Source organism: Vicugna pacos, chromosome 2 (genome assembly GCF_048564905.1).
Source record: "Vicugna pacos chromosome 2, VicPac4, whole genome shotgun sequence".
In the NCBI taxonomy this organism is placed as follows: Eukaryota; Metazoa; Chordata; class Mammalia; order Artiodactyla; family Camelidae; genus Vicugna; species Vicugna pacos.
The window spans coordinates 74,294,247-74,315,388 of NC_132988.1; the positions used below are offsets into that span (position 1 = coordinate 74,294,247).

Below are 21,142 nucleotides of genomic sequence, written 5' to 3' on the forward strand. Positions count from 1 at the left end.
AGCTGTATCAGCTTAGACGTGCATGGTAGAAAGATTGCTGGTTGTCAAATCCGGACACAGATTAGGAGAGGCTTTATTCAAAAAGACTATTGTAGTAGGGAAAACACTTCCATCTCGGAAATGTGCAGGAGTCTGAAAATCAAACAGAAAAGGGAAGAGGGTAAATGGACCTTTGCAGAAACATTTAAGGGGAAGTTGGGGGAGCGGGGGCATAACTGTTGGGAGTTGACAGGAAGTGTGTCTCACTGTGTCTACTGATTCTCGGGACAAGTGGGGAAGGGAGCGTGTTCTGCATTTTAGTTCTTGCTCAGGCTGAGGGCCAGGCTGGAGTTCAGGGGCCTGTTGTGGAGCAAGAGGCCTGACTCAAGTTTGGTCAAGACAACATAGAAGGTGAGAAGGGCAGGTGTGAACCTTGGTCATCATAATGAACTTCAAGGCCTCCTGAGGCTCAGGGATTTCCCTGAGTTTCCCTGCTGGCGTTGGGTCCTAAAGCAAGGTTCCTGACCACTGCGTATACCACCGCCTCCCCAAAGTTTCAAACATGAGGAACAAATCTGGTGGCTCAGAACATAAAGCAGAGGACAAGGCAAAGGTTATGAAAGGGAAGGATGCCCTACATTTAGTTTGAGGGGAGGGTGATGAATTTGAAAAGCTTCATAGGATAAAGCGGGCATAAAAACTTCCCAGTGATTAAGGCTTGCTGAATATAAGTTTGCAAAAAAATAGGTAGCACCAATTCAAATCATTGGTTTCTTCTCACACAGCTTCAAATGCGTCACTGTTTTCATGTTTGTCCCAGATTCCATGTCTGAGTTTCCAGTACATTTCTCCTTCTGTCTCCCTTCGATGACTGACACAAAGGAAAGGCCTTTTAAAAAGCTTTCCATAAGAGTCTGTAAGGCATTATGAGAAAGCTGCTATTCTTGTTCTGATCTCCAAAATTCGTTATAAAATTCATTCAGTTTTGATCAGATTCCCACCTGCAGATCAGATGTAAGAGTATCAGAGTAATTGTGCTTCAATAAATAGGTTTATGCCTTACAGACTTCTCCATCCCTGCCTATTTTCACTTTATTTAAAGGATAATTAATTTGCTCATGTTTTTGCCAGTTATCTTTTTCTTATTTTACTTTTGTTTTACTTGTTATTTCAAAATAAAGAATTGAAAGATGGTAGGTTGGTTTTTTTTTTTTTTTTGATGACTGAATTCAGATTACAGGCACTGGTTCTAATGTAATTACTCTAATCAGCCTATACATTCTAATCCAGTCATTTAAGAGCAAATCTTTCCACTGGAAAAATTGGTTTTAAATTGAACTGGAGTGGCCCTGCTTACCTAATGAGTTATTTAGAGCAACATCCCTGCAGTCTTTCCACCCAAGCTATTCATCAGTAGCCAAAGATGTTAGGAACCCAGCAGTGGTACACCCGAGGGGGTTATCAACGTGAGCGTAGGTGTTGGTGTGTCTGCGATCTGGAAATGAGTCAGCCGCTGTGGGAGTTTCTTTGGCAGGTAATTTTATTTTCCCCGTGGCTAAGGATAATTACTGTGCTAAAGTTCCATACAAATATGACATTATAAGGCTTTGAAATTCAGGTTAAGCATCCATTCATTCTTTCATTCTAAAGAAAAGCCAGTAACGGTGAGGAGGAGAGTGGTATGGTTACCCAAAAAAAATCTTTTTAAAAAATGTATTATTATAGATTAACTCAATTTCTATTAAACATTGTGTTTTTTTTTTTTAATAACAGTTCATTGTGCAAGGAACATGCCCGCCTTTTTAGCTGTAAGACTTCATCAGGCTTTGAAGGTTGGTCTGGAAATGTTGTATATATTCCTAGCTTCCCTGAAGGAGAATGTAAAAATATTGCTTCATATGGATGGGCTTTCATATTTCTTTGCCACTTTGATGCATTCTCTTTTGTAGCTGGGGTGTCTACTGCTTTGTCTCATATGTTGATAATGAGTACCCTGGTCATTATCAAGGTTGGTGCAGTGAGGAGTGGACTGCATTATTCCCCTCACTTCACATTAAGTGTAGGCAGTAAATCTGTTCTAGGATGACAGACCTCAAACTTGACCCATTAGGTCTCCAGCAGCCTCTCAAACTGCCTTACTTAAAATAAACCAAGCTGAGTCAGCAGCCTCCCGTGGTATAGAAACCCTGTGTTACCTCATCCATTGCTGCCGCTAGTTGGTGAGCTCCGTGAGTGTGTGAGCGTTTTTCTTGCTCTTTTGTATCTCCCTCCTGGGCCTGGCACGTAGAACATGCTTACTTTAGTTTCTTCTTGAATGTTTCCTGTGGAAGTCCACGTGCACTTCAAAGCCTTGTCCAAAGTGAACACACCACTCTCCTCACCTTACCCCCCAGCCCAGTTCTGCTCCCGGTCCCACACTCAGTCATGCCCCTGGACAGCCCCGGCGGGAGCTAGCCCTGCCCAGCTTGCGAGGTTGTGCCATTCCCCACGAGGCCATATCCGCCTTCTTCCTGATCCCTGACCGTGTCAAGGCTCTTCCCACACCAAGGGGCTTTGCATTTGCTGTCCTCTCTGCCTGGAATGTGCGTCCTCCAGGTCTACCTAGGGCTACCTCCTCACCTCTGCGGTCTCAGCTCAGATGTCACCTCTGGAGGGAGGTCTTCCCTGGCTGCACAGGTCCCCTGGCTTCCTTTCACTCACACTCCGTCCCACCGTTCTGTGACCACTTACTCACACAACTTGTTCATTGTTTTTACTGTCCATCTCCGACTATTAGAACATAACCTCCACGAGAACAGAGATACCATCCGTGTTGTTCACTACACAGATGGTCCAGTGCCTGGCATACAGTAGGTGCTCAGTAAGTGTTTGTTGAATGAATGAATAGCGCAACATCCACCTAACTGCTCAGCTAGAAGGTTTACGCTTCTCTCTCTCCTTCATTCTCCTAAAATGACACATCATTATGCTTTGTCAATCTGCTTTTATAAGCATCTCTTAAATCTATCCATTTTCTCCATCCCTCCTGCCATTATTCTAGGGCAGGCCATCATCATCATCATCATCTCTCTCTCCGTCTCTCTCTCCTTTTTTTTTTTTTTGTTAAGCAACCAGCTCTGGGTGGGTCCCAAAGCTTCTTGTTCTGTTACCTTTATCCCACTTCTGCTCTGCAGTCCATTCTTCATACTGCTGCTGTCAAAGGAATCCTCTGAAACCACAACTCTGACCTGATCTCAACACTCACCTGTTTAGCAGATCGCAGTAGTTCTTCACACTCGGGATAAAGTTGGAATTCCCTTCCATGGTTTACAAGGTCTGGTCTTTCCAGACACATTTCTTGCTGTTCCTCCTCATTCTTTCTGTATCCTTGAACTTGGCCTTTTTTTTTCTTCCTTGTCCTACACCATCACATGTGCTGTTTCCTGCATTGGAACATTTTTTTTTCCCTCTCTGTCTGAGCTCCATTCCTTCTTCCCCTGACTGATTGTTTAGGCCCCAGTTCAAATACCATTCTCTCGAACAGCCCTTTGCCGATCCTTGATCTGTTTCAGGCCTCCCTAGCATATTGTCCCATAGTACCCAGTACCACCCACAAGTCAGATTTTATTGTGATGGCCCATTTTCTTGCCTGGATGTTTTACAGAACTGAAAGCTTAGCAGGGGTTTCTCATCTCTGCTTTCAGCATTTGGCAATGGATGGCACAGAGTAAGTGCTCAGTAAATATTTCGTGAATAAATGAATGATGAGGTTTGACAATACATGAGTGAATCACTGTGGTTGGATATTATGTGCACCACTATCTATTTCCTGTAAATATAGCTCTGTCTGCTGTTCTGTGCACAATGAGGTTATATCGTGCACACCTGCATTTCTTAACAGGGTGCTGGGACTGATGAGTTTACTCTGAACCGCATCATGGTTTCCAGATCAGAAATTGACCTTTTGGACATTCGAGCAGAGTTTAAGAAGCATTATGGCTATTCCCTGTATTCAGCAATTAAAGTAAGTTTCTTCTTAAAAATAGCAAAACATACTGTGCCTCTCGCTACCCATCCTCTTTTCCTTATAATCCTTCAAACATGAAGATACATGACTTAGACTCTCTCTCCCTGTCAGTGTGTAAAAGTGTTTTCTGAGTTTAAAATAGTAATAACAAAATGTCCCTTAAAGGTATTATTTTTCAGCTCTAAAATCCCAGGCACAGAAAAGAGACTCAGCATTTTTTTTTTTTTTAGTTTTAGTGGCCACTAATAATTCTTTTGTAAATTGCATATGCACGTTGCTTACCTATTTTTATATTGCAGTATTTTAATTTATTTCAGTTTTTTTAATGAGAATAGAAAAAAAAGAAAGATATATTTTAAATTTCCTCGTTGTTTTACTGAAAAGATAGCATGGTTCTGCACTTTGAAGTTCTTTTCATTTCAGTGCATAGAAAGCTTTCTCATTCTTTTTAATAGCTGTGTATCTTTCCATTACTTGTATATTTGTACGCACCATGTCAACAGATGTTTAGAGTTTCTTGCCGTTATACACAGTGCTGCAATAGGCATACAGAATTTCACAAGGCACCAGTGTATCTGAGGGATAAATATTCATGCACAGGTGAGATTGCTGAGACAGATATAAATACATTTGTAATTTTGGTAAAGATTGCCAGTCAAGTTCCATTGTGCCTCAGTTAGTCAACTAGATTCATTCACCAAAATCTCTTTTTGTTTTTAACCAGAGCTTTTGTTTTTTTGCCCTAAACCTTTACAGAAAAAGATGCATGCCCAAGTTGAAATAGAAAAGGGCAACTCTCAGGCTGTGCCTGGGTCTTAGCACAGATTTCATCAACCTGCTCCCATTCAATGCAATTTGAATCGATCCTGACACATTACAGTAGTTTCAATCAACAGAGGAAGATACAATAACGTTAACCATATTGTACTTACTAAGGCAGAAAAGTAGACTGATACATTTTATAAGGATTGCCAGTAACAAAGTTGAAATACGAAGAGGGCCTTCGGTTCACCCTCAGCAAACCAGAAAATTAAATTAACCAGTAGCTCTCCCTCCCCTGAGGGTCTGGGTAATTGAGGCTTATTGTATTAGGAAACATTTAAGCTATGCGTATCTTGATAGAAAGGAAAAATCCATTGATGAAGAGTTCAGTGTGTAATTTAAAATTATCTAAGGGTTCTTCATTTCTGTCATCTAACATACATTATTAAGTAATCTCATTACATTTTCAGTACTGATGAATAGGATCTTTTCGATGGTTGAATTTCTGCAACTCAGGAGCTAGAGTTCCATTTTGTATATCGTCCCAGCCTTTGTTTCTGCCTTCCTCTCCATTCCGTCTATAGTTTAGACATTTCTCTGCTCATTAACATCTTTCTTGGATAATTAGAAGAGAGAGGGAGAGGAAGAAAGTGGGTGAAAAGCAAATGTACATCTTTTATTACTTAATAATAACTTATTAATAAAAATTGGATGCAATTACAGTTTTTGGTAGATTTCCCTGATCAATAAATTAAGTACCTGTTTAATAATAGCATAATTCTAGGATCCTTAAAGGAAAATATAGTAGCTACCCTTAATTAATTCATAACTATATGAAGACTTGAGGTGGGCATAAATAAAACAATTAGAAGATAATAATGTGAAACAACATATAATTAAATACTAGACTGTAGGGTATACAGAGGACAGTAATATAGGAATTGAAAGTCAAGGACACTTGGGATTAGATCGGGATCATTTCTTAGGGAAGTGGGTCTTGAATCTCAATATAGATTGGAAAGAGAAGAAAACTTGGAACTGAGATTTAATCATTACTAGCAGTGAATGGCTGGACCACAGGGGATGAGCCTGCAAAGATGAAAGTGAAGATGGCAGAGAGGAAAGAGGAAAAGGCAAGACCACTTACAGGAAAAGTAAGGGCTACTTGCCTGTTGGACATGGTGGTCATTAGATCTGATTTCCCAAACCGTAAGACTTAACGCCTTGGAGAATAAACATGGATGAATCTAGAGTCAAAGGAACTAGTGACAAGAAATGAGAGGCTAGAGCATATTTGCTGTGGTCAGAATGGAAATAGGAATAACTTAAAAAAACTGCAAAGAAATAAGTGGCAGGACAGATTAAGATGGGATCAAAGTGAGGAGAACCACAGGGACTGCTATTAGAAACAGGCAGCAGAAACATTTCGTTCGTTTCTTAACAATTAATATGGCCTAATTAGGAAGGTATAAATTATGTTCAAAGGTTTTGAAAATACATTAACTTTCTGTGATAACGAAGTTTCCAAAATGCCTTATAAATAGAAGAGCTATTTTACGAGAAGGCATAAGGGTATAAAAGTCGGAAAAGAGGATGAACGTTTGTTTATTGTCTACAGTGGAACAGAATTTTACACTTAGTTCTGTGACAAGCTATTTGGGTCTATTTTCCCAACTGATAGACCCCCTAATAATTGTTTACAGCTTTGATCAGAGATGGCCACAGGGAGGTGTTTTAATACAAAGCTAGAACATTGTTGACTCATCAACAGTTCAAGAGATTATTACACACGGCAAAGCAAGAGTTAGGAAAACCAATAGGGAAGAACTAAAATGTACATAAAACTGAAGAATGCATACGAATGCCTGTTGTGGCTCACTATGAACATATTGCTCAACCTCTTCCCCCTCATTTCCTCTACACTACCGTAGTGTGAAATTTGTGATGAGATGTGCTCACTGTTTGAGTTGCCTGGAATCAAATGAGAATAATGTGAGGGTTTTAGGCAATCTGGGTTAAAAGCCAAGTTTTACCTCTGAGGTCATGCAAAAGTTTTACCTCTTTTGCATAACAAGCATGGCGTCTTGCACTCTCACCCTCAGTCCCACAAGGTATTTTTCTGACCCAAGATTTTTTTGTTTTTTTTTTTTTTTTTGGCTAGCCTAGGGAGAGGGACGGGGAGACATACTCTTCGGGATGTAGTTCATTTCACTTTCTTAAGTCAGAAAGTGCCGTATGGTGTTAAGGGGCCAGGTTAACTGCGTTCACATCCTGCCTCTGCACTTACTCTCTGTATAATTTGGGGCAAATTTTCTAACCTCTGTTTTCCTAATTTTAGTTTGATAAGTGGAGATATGTATGCTACCTACTTCACATAGAGTTACTATAAGGATTAAGCAGTTAACCCTTAGAAGAGCAAAGGTTTGATAAATACCTATATAATTTTTTTAAATACTATAATTTTTTAAAGTTTTGTTAGAAAATTAAGATTATGTAATATTATGTAGTTGATGCACTCATTTTTTTTTAGATCCGAATTGAAATTTAATTGCAATATATCAGGAAGAATTTAAATACTATATATTGTAAAGAAGATGCTAGGCTGGAACATGATAACACTCAGGTATGAATGGATGATGGAATTATAGATGCATTTCACTAACTGGTACAGGTCATGAGTTTCACACGCCAGTGAATCCCCTGATTCTGTGGGATCTGATTCATTCGTGGTCCCCTCATTGTTTACGCCGTGTCTGTTCTTCTTTCCATCGATTCTGTTCCTTGCAGTCCGATACCTCTGGATACTACGGAAACACTCTCTTAAAGCTCTGTGGAGGAGAAGACTGAGTCAGAACATCTTCTCTGAAGGCTGCTTCCACGACGGGCTTTTCCTGCCACTCTGCTTACGCCCGTCTCGCAGCGTTGACAAGCAGGTGTCAACAGCAACCTGTTTTCCTAATAGAAAATTTCATTATTCCATAATAACAGCAACAAAAAGTGATTATTGTGGAATCTCATCATGGTGTAACAGTTTCTAAATGAAATCTTTAAATAGTATTGAGGATTTGTTAATCCTATCCAAATTATATTTCTGCTTTGAAAGTGAGAATCTTTGCACTGTTCTAAAATATTAAATGCAGAACCATGTAATACAAGTTGTCTTTGTCAAAGGTAATCTGTCTGTTTTTAGCATATACCAGCATTGTTTGGTACCTGCCACCAACGACTAATAGTATTTTAAAACATGTTTTTGTTATAAAAGCTGTTGCTGCTTCAGTTTATCTATTATCTTATTAATCACATTCATCCTTAAAAAACGAATAAAAATGAAGATGTGTGTAATCCTGGCCTCCCCTTTCTAGTTCGACTAAACTAGAGGAGTGGCAACCCATGATAAGTTATTTCAGCCCTCAGAAGACATCTGCTGAACAATTAATACACCTGCTACTGCCTGTCTGGGCGGCAAGCGTGAATTGTGGTTGTTCTGTGCCAAATACTGCTTCCCCAGAAGGGGTGTTAACAGTCAAGTTTCCAAGGTATCCTTTTCCCCTAAAAAAGTTTGCAAAACTGCATATTTCAAAAAAAAGCCTGCCATGTTATCTTTGAAAGGGACCTAATATGAAATATCTAGACAAAAAAGAAATAGGGTAGAAAATTCTAGTTGGAGTTATTCTGAACTACAATAGAAAAATGATAGACGTGTGAGAAACAGAAACAGTGATGTGCGAGTCCAGAGCTTTTAATCAGTGGATTCCACTGGTGAGCACCTCTGAGACCTTTCAGAAAGATGCAGAAGCTGTGTCTTGTTGTGAAATTCTCAAAGTGCATAAGGGGTTTAGAATCCACCTACCGGGCTTCGTCGCTCTGCCCTGCCACTTACCAGTCTGTGGTGCTGGCAGCTACAAAACCCTGTTAAACCCAAGTTTTCTCATCTGTAAAAGGATGAAAATTACAGCACTTAACTTTCCCATAGGGTTTTTAAAGATTAAGTAAGATGGTGCCTGGACATGGCAAGTGTTCAAGTATCGTGTTATCATTTATTGTTACCAAACATTAACATGATCAGGACAGCACTGCAACCCTTCTTCTGCAGACCTACCACGTGCCACGCCCTGTGCTAAGTGTCGGAGATGCTAGGAACTAAGACCCTTTCCTTTGGCCAAAGAGCTTGTAATCTGTTTAGGGAGAGACACACATTAGTGTGGCTTAGTGTGCAAGAGGAGGGCAGCGGTGGCAGGCAGGGCTGGATGACGACGGTCTCACATAGCCTGCTCAAGAGTTTACCACCAAGGGAGAGTCCTGGGAGGAGCATCCCAGGAGGGTTTCAATCAGGGAGATTATGTGGTCCACTTTTTGATCAAGGAGGAATGTATGGGGGAACAATGCTAAAGGCAGGGAGCCCGCTTGACAAATTCATTCTTTCATCAATACTGGAAGTGTCAGCCTAGCTAAGGGATGGCCAGAGAGAAAAGAGGAGAAAATACACACTCTGGCTTAAGAAACCTTTAGGGGATAAAACTGATAGAACATGATAATCAAGGTAGTCAGGTGTCAAGTTTGCCCCCACAATTCTGGCTTAAGTGATTTGGTAAATAGGTGTCCCACCAAGCAGTACATCACGGCTAAGACTTCCTGGGTGCTTACGATGCACCGGGCACTGTGTTACACAGTGTAGTGTGTGCGAAATCATTAATCCTCAAGGCACTTCCCAATGTAGGCACTAACTCACAGATACAGGAATGGAAGCTTAGAGAAATTAAGTAATTTGCCCATTAGAAGAGCCAAGATTTACATCCAAACAGCCTAACTCCCAGTGTCCAGGCTCTTAACCACCATTTTTGCCTTAGAATTTATCCCCCCTCCAAGGCCACCGTTCTTTTCAACCCTTAAACTTAGCTATTTGAATGCAGGGATTTTCGTCTGCTGCATTCACTGCTGTATCCCTAGTGTTCAGAACGTGCTTGGCACATAAAAGACACTTGTCTCTAGCATTGCATGACATGCATTTGATTGATTTTGACTGCTCCCTGTCATGCCATTGTGTAAGTCACAAATTCATAAATATAATTTCTGGGAGGCCACAAAATTGCTCTGAAGGAAGTAGGGAAACATGATTTTATCATATTTATCACAGTTTTACCCCTTGTACTGCTTTGGAGTGACGGTGCCCCACTATGGCAGTAGAAGTAGCCTTCATCTCCAGTCAGTAAGGGGCAGGGTGTAACAGACAAAACACCAAACTAGGAAGAACTTGGGTTGTTGTCTTTAATGGGCTCTGATCACCAGTTATCACTGTTGGGCAGGGGCTGAGGTGGGGAGTGGGTTCCACACCAAACGATGCTCTGACCCCAGCTGGACATCCTATAACAACTCAATTCTGACACTATCTGCCTGGAGATAGCAGATAACTAACCCACAGGTGAAGGGCTCAGTCCTGCAAGGCTACCTGCCCCCCGTCCAGAAGCCAATCACGTTCAGGTTGTCATCTGCGCTTCTGACTGACTAGCTGTAGATTAGAGGGGCCATCGACCTCCACCTTGGGTTTGATTAATTTGTTAGAGTGGTCACAGAATTCAGGGAAACATTTACTTAGGTTTGCCAGTTTATTATAAAAGGATATAGTGAAGGATACAGATGAACCTCTAGATGGAAGAGATGTGTAGACCAAGGTGTGTGGCAAGAGGCACGGAGCGTCCACGTCCCATCCAGGTGCACCACTCCCCATAGCTCATGTGTTCACCAACGCAGAAGCTCCCCAAACCCTATAGTATTGGGCTTTTTTAGAGGCTTCATCACGTCGGCTTGGTCAACCATTAACTCCATTTTCAGCCCTTCTCCCTTCTCAAGAAAATAGGGGGCAGGGCTGAAAATTCCAAGCATCTAATCATGGCTTGATCTTACCGAGGGCCAGCCCTCATCCAGGAGCCACATAGAGTTACCTCATTAGCAAAGGTCAAATATTAAAATCAAAGATGCTCCCAGTGCTCTTATCACTTAGGAAATCGTAAGAGTTCTAAGAGCTCGGCGCCAGGAACGAGACGCAGAGACCAACATATTTTTCTGTTATCTCATCCTCTTGCTTTCCCAGGGAATCACTGTGTTCTCTGTCATAAAAAAAAAAGGCCAACCACTCAACCACTGTGAATGTCAGTGTAAATGTTACATATTTCTCACTTCTTAGCCCAGTTCCCTGTTCATAGTAGGAACACAACAAATTGCAATGACAGTGATTTGTAAAGCAGGGGAGAAGATCTTTCCTGCTGTTCGTACCAGATTGATGTCAGGAGCATGGGAAATAATCATGGGAGCTACCGTGAAAACTACTAAATGTCATTCACCTGTGGTGTAGAACTGTGGCATTGATATTAAAATAATCAAATTTTATTGTGTATACGAATCAAGGACTTCCCACGTGCTGAATACCGTGCTAGACATTTTAGATCTCATTTCTTCTCAGCACAGGATTGCACGTATCACTATTATCCTCACTTTACAAATGAGGAAAGTGAAGCTCAGGAAGGTGAGGTTACTAGCCCAAGGTTACACAACGGGAAACCAAGGTGTAGGATCCAGACGGTATCTGTGCATGAATGAGGATGAAGGAAGATAAGGACGTGAAGGGAGTGGCGATCACTGGACAGAATGCTGCAAAGAGAAGGGAACTTTGAGACAATGAAAGACTCCAAGGAAAGCTTCCTCCTCCAACCCTTCTGCTCTCTTCCTTCTTGCCTTGTGGGCACTGGGCCTGCTGAGAGATGCTGAAAGTATTTTGCTGATGATTCTGATGGAACGTGGTTAGCTCACCCTTAGTGACCCTTCCAAAGGATTGTAATATTTATTTAAATATTTAAATACTATATGAGGATGAGAGGGGAGAGCTATTGAAATCTTATCTGGCACAGGGCAGTGCGTGGTTTAGTCCACGGGCCCTGGCGTCATGCTGCACAGATCTGTGACTTTTGGCAAACTATTTTACCTTGCTAAGCCACAGACCCCTCACCCTTAAAATGGGGACAATGATAGTTCCTACCTCATAAAGCTATTTTGATAATTAAATGAGAAAACATTTAAAAGATGTTTAGCATGGAGTTGGGGTGGGTATAGCTCAGTGGTAGAGCACATGCTTAGCATGCACAAGGTCCTAGGTTCAATCCCCCAGAACCATCATTAAAAATAAATAAATAAATGAATAAATACAATTTCTTTCACAAAAATTAAAAAATAAAAGTTGTTTAATATAGTGCCTAGCGTATGGTAAGCCCTCAATAAATGTTAGCCCAGATCATATTATTATTAAAATGTATTATTCAAATGCCATGTTTTTTCTTGCCTCTAATTTCCACAAGGTGGCAGGTCGAGTTCAAATTGGACCCTGTGGTTCTGTGTCCCAAAGGCAAAACCTATTTATTTTAATTGCTTCAGAATAACTGGGCCAAATATGAATTATTTGGGAACATCTTCATTGTCTGTAGAATGTTATGGTCCAGGCATCTTACTGTTGTTGTAAAACCCTTCTTAATGGAACATATGGATCATTTAATTTAATCCTCTTGTTTCTCACAATTCCCAGGACCATCTGCATTTACATGAAATGTATGTTAACTCTTCCAGGGATCAGCCGGCTAAGTGAATACATTCAAGTCATCTTGTTATGCACTGTTTGGTCCATGAATGACTGTGAAGAGGAGAAAACTAGCAAACTGGAAAGAGTCCTGGGCTCTGTGATTGGTGAACTGCAGAAGGATGGAGATTTGTACACCTCATTCTGGAGTGGGAGGATATTTGGTCTATTTACAAGCGCTGCAAAAAAAAAAGACAAATGGAGACATTGAATAGGGGTGTCTCTAGCCTATTTGTAAGGGTGAGTTGAGGGAAATGTTTAGTTATTTAATTTTTAATTTTTTTTAGTTGAAATATAGTCAGTTACAATGTCGTGTCTATTCCTGGCAGACAGTATAATGTCTCAGTCACACATATACGTACATATACTCCCCTTCATATTCTTTTTCATTATAGGGGAAACGTTTAAATACTATAATCCAACCTTTACTTCTGTGTATCCTCTCCTTTTTCCATCTCCCTAATTTCATGTCATATTGATAACCTTCAACTTCTACAGTTTTACTTTGTCTCTAAAGCATTGGTTTGGAGGCCAGATCAAACTGGATCCAAATCCTGGTCCTCTGCTCATTGCAGCAGTGTTTCTGGCAGTCAGCATTTGACGACTACTTAACTTCCTTACACCTCAATTCTTTTTTAAAAACTCAATTTAATTTTTTAAATTGAGGCAACATTGATTTATGACATTATATAAATTTCATGGGTACAGTGTTATATTCCTACTTCTGTGCACCTTACAACATCAATTCTTTACCTGCTAATTTCAGCCCCTACTTGAAAGTTGTGAGGATTAAATGAAATAAATCACGTGAAGAATTTAATTCAATCAGAAGTAGTTACCAGTAATTGCATTGGCATAGCCCTGCCCGGCAAATGGAAGACAGTAGGTGTTCAGTAAGCATTTGTAGAATAAATTATCCCATTGCAGAGGGATAGTAACTCTAAGACTGGCCTTGGACGTCTTCAAGGAAAACACTCACTGAAATCAGTGTTATCTTGTCAAATGTGTTCTCTGATGCTGGGAGTCAAATATGTAAGGCTGTCCAGACTTATTTCCTGGCCACCACTTGAATTGTGTGACAGGTGAGCAGTCAATTTACTTAACCTTTCTGTGCCTCAGTTCCTTATCTGTAAAGCCAGGACGGCACTAGCATTTAGTGGTTCAGATACAGATGGGTGAGTTATTGAGTTTTCAATTAGTCAGTTTAAGTAAAACACTCAGCACAGGGTTTGCCCCACCTTAAGTGTTCAATGAGCGTTGATTGCTATCCTGGCTCTGTTTGGAAGACCTACAATTGCTTTTGCTTGATTCACTTGGGGGATTTTTGGATGTTGTAAAGTGAACTCTCCTAGTTTGTAATTAGGAAAGGAGATAAAACCGACCTCTTGGCAATTCCCTGCCCATGAAACCTTGTGTTTTACAACCCACGGAAATCACCCTAGATTTCTTTTCAAATCCACCCTGGCAAACTGACAGATTCAGATCTTTCCCACCCACTTTCTGGGCGTCTCCCATGGGACTGTGGAAGTAAAGCAAGTGTTAGTTGCTTTGTGCATAAACTCTGTTACTAGTGCTGCGTTTCTGCTAGTTTCAGCAAGCTCAGCTTTCTGCTGGTTCCGTCTACCAGAGGGTCAGCCCTGCTCTGAGACTGGAGTTTGCCTGTTTCTGTGGATTTTGTAAAGTCAAAAGTGGAAGGAAGGAGAATTTCAAGTGAGGAGGTGAATTACAAAGGAGAGGTAGCATCGAATGGCTGCTGCAATAAAGAATAAAAAAGAAATCCCAAATCTTCAAATCCAAGACACCAAAATAGCCCATTCAGCTGTACGAGTTTTAAAACTCAGCTCTGCACAGAGAAAATGGGCCAGTGAAACCTACCCGAGTCCTCTTCTGGCACCAGCTTCGTGGAACTGATGTGGCGATAAATAATTGCCCAGGGTGACTCGCAGAGCTCTGAGCCTGCCCCGAAGTAACAACTGCTACACTGTCAACCACCAGGCAAATGAGAACTTTGACGAAGGACACTGAGATCAAATTGGCTCCTACACACGTGAGCAGGCCACAGTAGGGAGGGAGTGGGGAGAGCAGAGGTCCCGGTGGTGAGCGAGTGAGCAGGAGCCAAATTCACACCTCCGCTTGGAGAACTGCAGCCCGGGCGTCACTGGCCTATACAGGTGCCCCTGGCCACATGAACTCCATGGAGTTTAGAGATTTTCAACGTGGAAAATTTAAACTTTTCGTGTTGTTTTGTGTTAGAGAGCCAAGTGCACAAGACAAATTTAGATCACGTGCATGCTGTTTAAACAGGTGTTGACTGATCTCTTCATGTCTTCCTTGGTTGCTGTCAGTCAAATCAACTCCTTGAGCCCTTATTCCTTCAAGGATTTATTGCATGGTCACCATGGCCCAGGAACTGTGCTGGGTGCTGGGATTATAAAGCTACTCATTTTCTGACTTCCAAGACCTATTCTGCAGAATGTGGAAGAGAAAGTAAAGATGGATACCTAGCTAATTAGCAAAGATAGCCTGGTGGTAGTGATGGGGGTGGAGGTGGCAGTGATAGTAATAGTGGTGATGTTGGTAGTAGTGGCGGTGGTGGATGGGTTTGTGCCACCTGGCTGCTGCATTTCTTTTTCTAAATTAATGTATTTTTTATTGCAGTACAGTCAATTACAATGTGTCAATTTCCAGTGCACAGTACAATGTCCCAGTTCTGCATATACGTACATATATTCGTTTTCATGTTTTTTCATTAAAGGTTATTACAAGATATTGAACATAGTTTCCTGTTCTATACGGAAGAAACTTTTTTAAAGGCTATTTTTATATAGAGCCGGCTGCCCCATTTCTGCAGCTCTTTGACCTCAGACAAGATTCTTACACTGTTGTTCCTGACTTCCAGCATTAACAACTAAGATATTTGAAGAAACTGCTGATGATTGGGTGCTCAGTTAAAGACTGTCTAAGTCATTAGGGCAGAAGTTAAGAGCCTAAAGCCAGTCCAGTTCAGGTTCAAATTCTAGCTCTAAACATACTAGTCACAGACAAAGTATTTAAACTCTTTGTGCCTCTGTTTCCTTATCTTGAAATTTGATAGTAATAATTAAATCAACCACCTTGGAGTACACAGATTAAATGGATCAGTGCATGTAAGCACTTAGAACAACCCAGCAAATAGTATGCACTCTGTGAGTGCTACTCACCACTAACTGTAGTAACACATCGTAAGGAAGCTGCTAAAAATGCTGTGAAACACTACGCACCATTAAAATGTATAGATATAGATAGGTAGATACACGTGTTCAAGAGACACATGCGGTATTTGGCTACGTAGGAAAAAAGAACGTTAACAAAACACTGGGAAACAGAAAACCAGAGAAACTGGGAGAAGAGATATGGCTGAGGTCACTATTCATTGTTCATCTGTGGGTGGTAGGATGATAGGTAATTCATTTTCTTCTTTTTTCTGACTTGTGTTTTGTAAAATTCTAACAATAATTGATTTACTAATTTTAAAACATTTTTTAAAGAAATGTAAGGAAGTTTGGTTATTAAAAGGTGCCCAGAGCTCAAATGAAGGATTGATGAGACCTGTCAGGGAAGGATTCTCTGGGAATGGAAACTCTGAGCTAGGTATTAAAGGAATTCATCGGTAGGAGCTTTGAAGACACAAAGATTGGCACAGAGATGAGGACAAGCTCCCAAGAACTGCCCAGTTATGTAGCCTTGATTATATGGGAAAGTCATGCAACAAAGAGTGCCCGGGATACATGGGTCACCAACCCTTTGTGGAGAGCCCTCTCCGGGCCTGAATAGTAACAGTCAACCCTTAATGCCCACTTGTTTCCTATTTCTGCAGTATCTAGTGGAAAGTTTAGCTCCTCCCTCTCTTTCTCTCTCTCCCTCTTGCTCTCTCTCACTTTCTCTTTTTCTCTTTCTGATTTCAGAAATCTCATTGTGGGCAATAGCTAGAGACAAGTTTAAGTCTTCTTTGTGATGGAATCCACAGCATAGATGCTCATTGTATTGCCTGCTTTCCAGATATAGACAGGTAATATGAGAGCCATGGAGACCTCTCTGTCACGGCTTTGAACCAGTGTAAGACCCATCTCGTGGATGTACACTCAAAGCGGGGTCTTTCCTAAGAAGAGTGTGATGCACAGCAACATTCATCTGGGAATGGTCCTACTTTTCCAGCTCTTTCTGTGTCTCACCAGGGACCTCAGGACTCTAAGGAGGCACCAGATTGTGCAGCAGGCACGGCCAGCCACCTCAGGCACCTGGCAGTCATTTCAGGTCTTCTGGGTACCAGCCTACACCTTAGCCTTCTGTCACTGGAGGGCTAAATTTGACAGCAATAACTGGAGGATGTCTTCAATTTATTCAGATATGTTTCTGGAGATAAGACTTGGTGACAAGGAGAAAAGCAGCTTGCTTCCTCTTTCTACCTCCTCTCTTCTTAAGCCCTCTGCTTTAATTTATGGCTAACTTGAGCAATGTTGACAAGACAAAGGAAAGTCTTTTGTTTAGTCTACTTTTAATTATTTCAATATGGAGACCTTCCCTGGCCACCAAGCAACCAAATGTCCGTTCTTGATTTTCTCCTCACTCTTACTTCTGGGTGCTGGGTGTGTCATTTGGTTGGTCTAGGTGCAGCCAGAAACTTCTGGAAGGTCCAAGGTTTCCCAGAATTTATAATCTACCCAGAGAAAGTCCCTGTGGGGAAACTCCACAAATCTATCTCTGGTTATGCCTCTGGGGACACTGGGGTTGTCTTGCTTCTCCTGGGCTGATGGTTCAGTGTGATGGTTCTGTCTCCTTTCCTCTGGGAAAACAGCCTCCCGACCTGCCCCTTCCTAGGTATTAACTGAAAGACTCTAAGCTCCAGAGGCATAGTCTGAGTTCAAATACCACCCACTTGCTGTGCAACTTTGGGTAAATCACTTAGCAAAGCTGATCCACCATTTCCTTCTGTTTATAAGACGGGAGTAGTGAAATAAGTCAGATAGAGGAAGACAAATACTGTATGATCTCACTTATGTGTAGAATCTTTTTTAAAAAATGGAACTCATAGATACAGAAAACAGACTGGTGGTTGTCAGGGGCGGTGTTTGGGAGGAGGATGAAATGAGTAAAGGCAGTCATAACTTGAAGTTATGAGATAAGTAAGTCCAGGAGAAGTCATGTAGAACATAGTGACTATAGTTAATAATCTGTATTGTATATTTGAAAGTTACCAAGAGAGTAAATCTAAAATGTTCTCATTACAAGAAAAAAGAAATACGTTACTATGTGTGGTGATGGATGTCAACTAATCCTATTGTGCTAATCATTTTGAAATACAAACATATATCAAATCATTATGTTGTACACCTAAAACTAAAACTATGTTAATGTCAATTATATTTCAGTTTTTTAAAAAGATGGGAATAATTTATGGAACTCATAGTGCCAAGAAGGCCCCAAGTAGGGATGACTGGATCTGTTGTGGAGGACACGAGGAGTTAAATGAGGTAACAAAGGTTCCTTAACAAAAAGCACCTAACACAACATCTGAAATATAGTAATAATTGGATATTATTTGCACCTTTCCCCAATTACCTATTTTCTTTTGCTATACCTAGCACATGCATATGATCCTTTTGGTTTCAAGGGTTTTACTATTAATAATTAAAAGGTAACTGAAAAAGGACTGCATATTCTGTTTAATAATCTTGGGCAACTTCTGAGGCTTAACAATCTTTTCTGTTTTGTCTTTGTTTTGGGGGAGCTGGAAGTAATTAGGTTTATTTATTTACATATTTATTTTAATGAAGGTACTGGGGATTGAACCCAGGACCTCAAGCATGCTAAGCACACACTCTACCACTGAGCTATGCCCACCCATGCTGAGGTTTAGTAGTCTCGACTCCCTCGCAGAGAGGAGAATTCAGCTTCCCTTGGACTTTGGCTTTAAGACCTCACATTCTTTTCTCAGAAAACAGACCTGAAGACCCAGTAGGTGGTAACTGTGCTCTGATCCTCTCAGGTGTTTTCCTTTCAATAATAACAGGAACTGTTTTCTTAACTTGAATATGGGCAGTTTATAGTTATCTCATTTAACTTCACAACAAATCCATGAGGCAGGTAACATTATCCCCATTTGTTAGCTAGAAAACTGAAGCTCAGAAAGGCTGAGTGTCAAAGGCTGAGTGTCACCCAGGATCACACAACTAGATCACTCTGGAACTGAGGTATCTACAGCTGCAGATTCCATGCTCCTGACACTCTCACCGTGATGACTTGATGCAACAGTAGACACGGTTGCAAAGCTCTTTCCTTTAGAGGCCTTTTTCCAAGGGGAGAAGGGTCTGGAGACTTGGATGCCACATGAACCCCCTAGCTTCCTGCCCCAAGCAACTTCATGATACATCACTGGCATCTAACAGCCATGAGTACTGAAATCCGAATTCGTTCCTCGGAAGCTTATAGATTGGTAATGTCGGGTCATCTGTCTTACAGGATGAAAGCCACCCCGACAAAGAAAGCAGTGACAGCATCTTTAATCTTAGGAGACTGACTGATCAGGAGGCCCTCAGACCGGAAGTGAACGGTTGGCCGCACGTTGTCTGCTCACTGATCGCTGGGCTATCAGTAGCTGAGAAATCGAGGATGTGCCAAGGCAGGGCAGGTGAAAGGGCAGAGTTGGAACACTGAACAAACTTTCCAGCATTACTACATAACTTCCTTGATTCGTGTTTCCTAGACTTTCCAAGGGGCAACTGTGCTATTTTTTCGTCTCTGCTTCCCCATGCTGCGCAGAGCAGCGGTACTGAAACCAGTCAGCAACGGGGCTTGCATCTTCAAAAGGTCATGCTGCTGCTGGTGCATTTTGAGTTGCAGTGATAGCAGACACGCAGGCAAACATCCAGAGGACTGGCAGGGCCCAGGCCTGAGCCGCAGGGAAATCTGCCGCTGGAGTTTCTGGGAGGGGAATATGAGTCAAGAGAGGACACCGAGTGATGAGGAGGAAGGCCATGCAGAGCTCTGGGGAGAAGCAGCAGAGCCCCCCTTTGCTCCCGAGACATCTCTAATAAGGCAGTGGTGAAGGAACAGCATGTCTTGATGGTCTACTCTGTGCTCAACACTACGCTGCCTGCTTTATAGAGGCTCTTGGGCACAGTGGAATGTCAGGTCTGGGGTATGAGGGCAAAGCAGGAAGCAGTGAAGGCAAACTGTGTCTTTGTCCTAACTTCTACCAACTACTCTGAAAAATTGGGAAAATCATTCCATTTCTCTGAGTTCTTGTTTCATCTTTAGTTCAAGGTTTGCAAATACTAACAACTACATACAAAGTAGATAAAAAACAAATTTCTTCTGTATAGCACAGGGAACTATATTCAATATCTTATAGTAACCTATAATGGAAAAGAATATGAAAACATATGGATGTATATGTCTGACTGAAACATTATGCTGTACACCAGAAATTGACACATTGTAACTGGCTATACTTCAATTAAAAAAAAAATAAAAAGTACATTTGGTATTGAAAAAATAAAGTTGTCTTTAATCAAAAATCAAATCAAATCAAATTAAACTAATAATATCTATATTAATCATTGAGCCCATCAATATTAATTGAAAGCCTACTGTGTGCTAAGTGGTATAAAAGCTGGATATATATATGTAGGTAAATTTAAATAAACCAGTGTCTTATAAGTAAGTTCTGGGAATGTAATGTACACCATTGTGATTACAGTAAACAATACTGTATTGTTTATTTGAAAGTTGCTAAGAGAGAAAATCTTAAAAGTTCTCATCACAAGAAAAAAATTTTTGACTGTGTGTGTGATGGCTGTTAACTAAATTTATCGTGGTGATCATTTTGTGGAACTTACGGTCTATGGATACAAGCAAGTGTGATAAATTATATAAAATTGCTTGAGATTTGGCACTTATTATTTCATTTAATCTTCACAGCAGTCCTATGAAGAGCATGCTCTTTTCATGTCAATATTATCTATTATTATTAAATGTTAAAAAAAAAAACTCAGATAGATCCAGACTGAGAAAAAATACTGAGTACTAGATTCATCTTAGTTGCAAAAGTTAAATGGCCATCATTAGCTGATGGTGCCACAGAATCAGTGTGAAAATCTGGTATATTCCATATTCAACAATAGACCATGTCTTTCATTGATTCACGCCTTTTGTCAGTGGATATTTATGGTCCATCATTGTATTCTTAGTGCCTAGCCTAATGCCTGGTACATATTAGGTGATGGATACATAATTGTTGCATAAAATTGAGCACTTATTACATTACATTATATTACATTACACTATAACCAGGCATCACTTACTGTGAAACTTACATTGTATCTGATCTTCGTTCTTAGAAATTGTGTTAGGGCCCATGGATAAAGACAATAAATTCTGGCCCAGTAAGCTTTAGAAAGATGTGTCAACAGAAATGAAGGTAGGGAAGAATGGTAGAAACTGGTCTTAGATGGAGAATGTCCCCCCGAGAATCCAAAATAACTCCTGTCTCTACTTTGAACCCATCTCTTCTTGCTCCAAGATATTACTCATAATGATGGGTGTTCCCCCAAGATTCTGACCCTGGATTTCTGCTTTACCAGGAAAACTTACCAGGGTAATTTTTGTGAAGTTGCTTAATTTTAACCTTTCTTATGTAGGTAAAAGTGGGACAGTGCCAACGTCCCTGATCAAGAGGATTAAATAAAGTGATGTATCTGAGAGTAGCCTGCACATTGAATGAAGGGATGGGAAAG

General features: G+C 40.8%; 1 protein-coding gene and 1 long non-coding RNA gene across 2 annotated transcripts in view; both read left to right on the forward strand.

The window, feature by feature from the left end:
• The window catches only part of ANXA3 (annexin A3), a 46,182-nt gene extending 38,093 nt beyond the window's left edge, over nt 1-8,089 (forward strand). Inside the window, exons 11-13 of the mRNA XM_006198227.4 lie at nt 1,753-1,811; nt 3,860-3,982; nt 7,535-8,089. Of these exons, the coding sequence (XP_006198289.1) occupies nt 1,753-1,811; nt 3,860-3,982; nt 7,535-7,594 (242 nt within the window). The 3' untranslated portion in view covers nt 7,595-8,089. The remainder of the gene's footprint in view (nt 1-1,752; nt 1,812-3,859; nt 3,983-7,534) is intronic.
• A 3,387-nt stretch (nt 8,090-11,476) lies between these two features.
• On the forward strand, nt 11,477-12,580 carry LOC140700249 (uncharacterized). The gene is made up of 2 exons (XR_012078615.1): nt 11,477-11,541; nt 12,359-12,580. It is a non-coding gene; the product is annotated as an uncharacterized lncRNA (long non-coding RNA).
• Nucleotides 12,581-21,142: the final 8,562 nt, after the last annotated feature.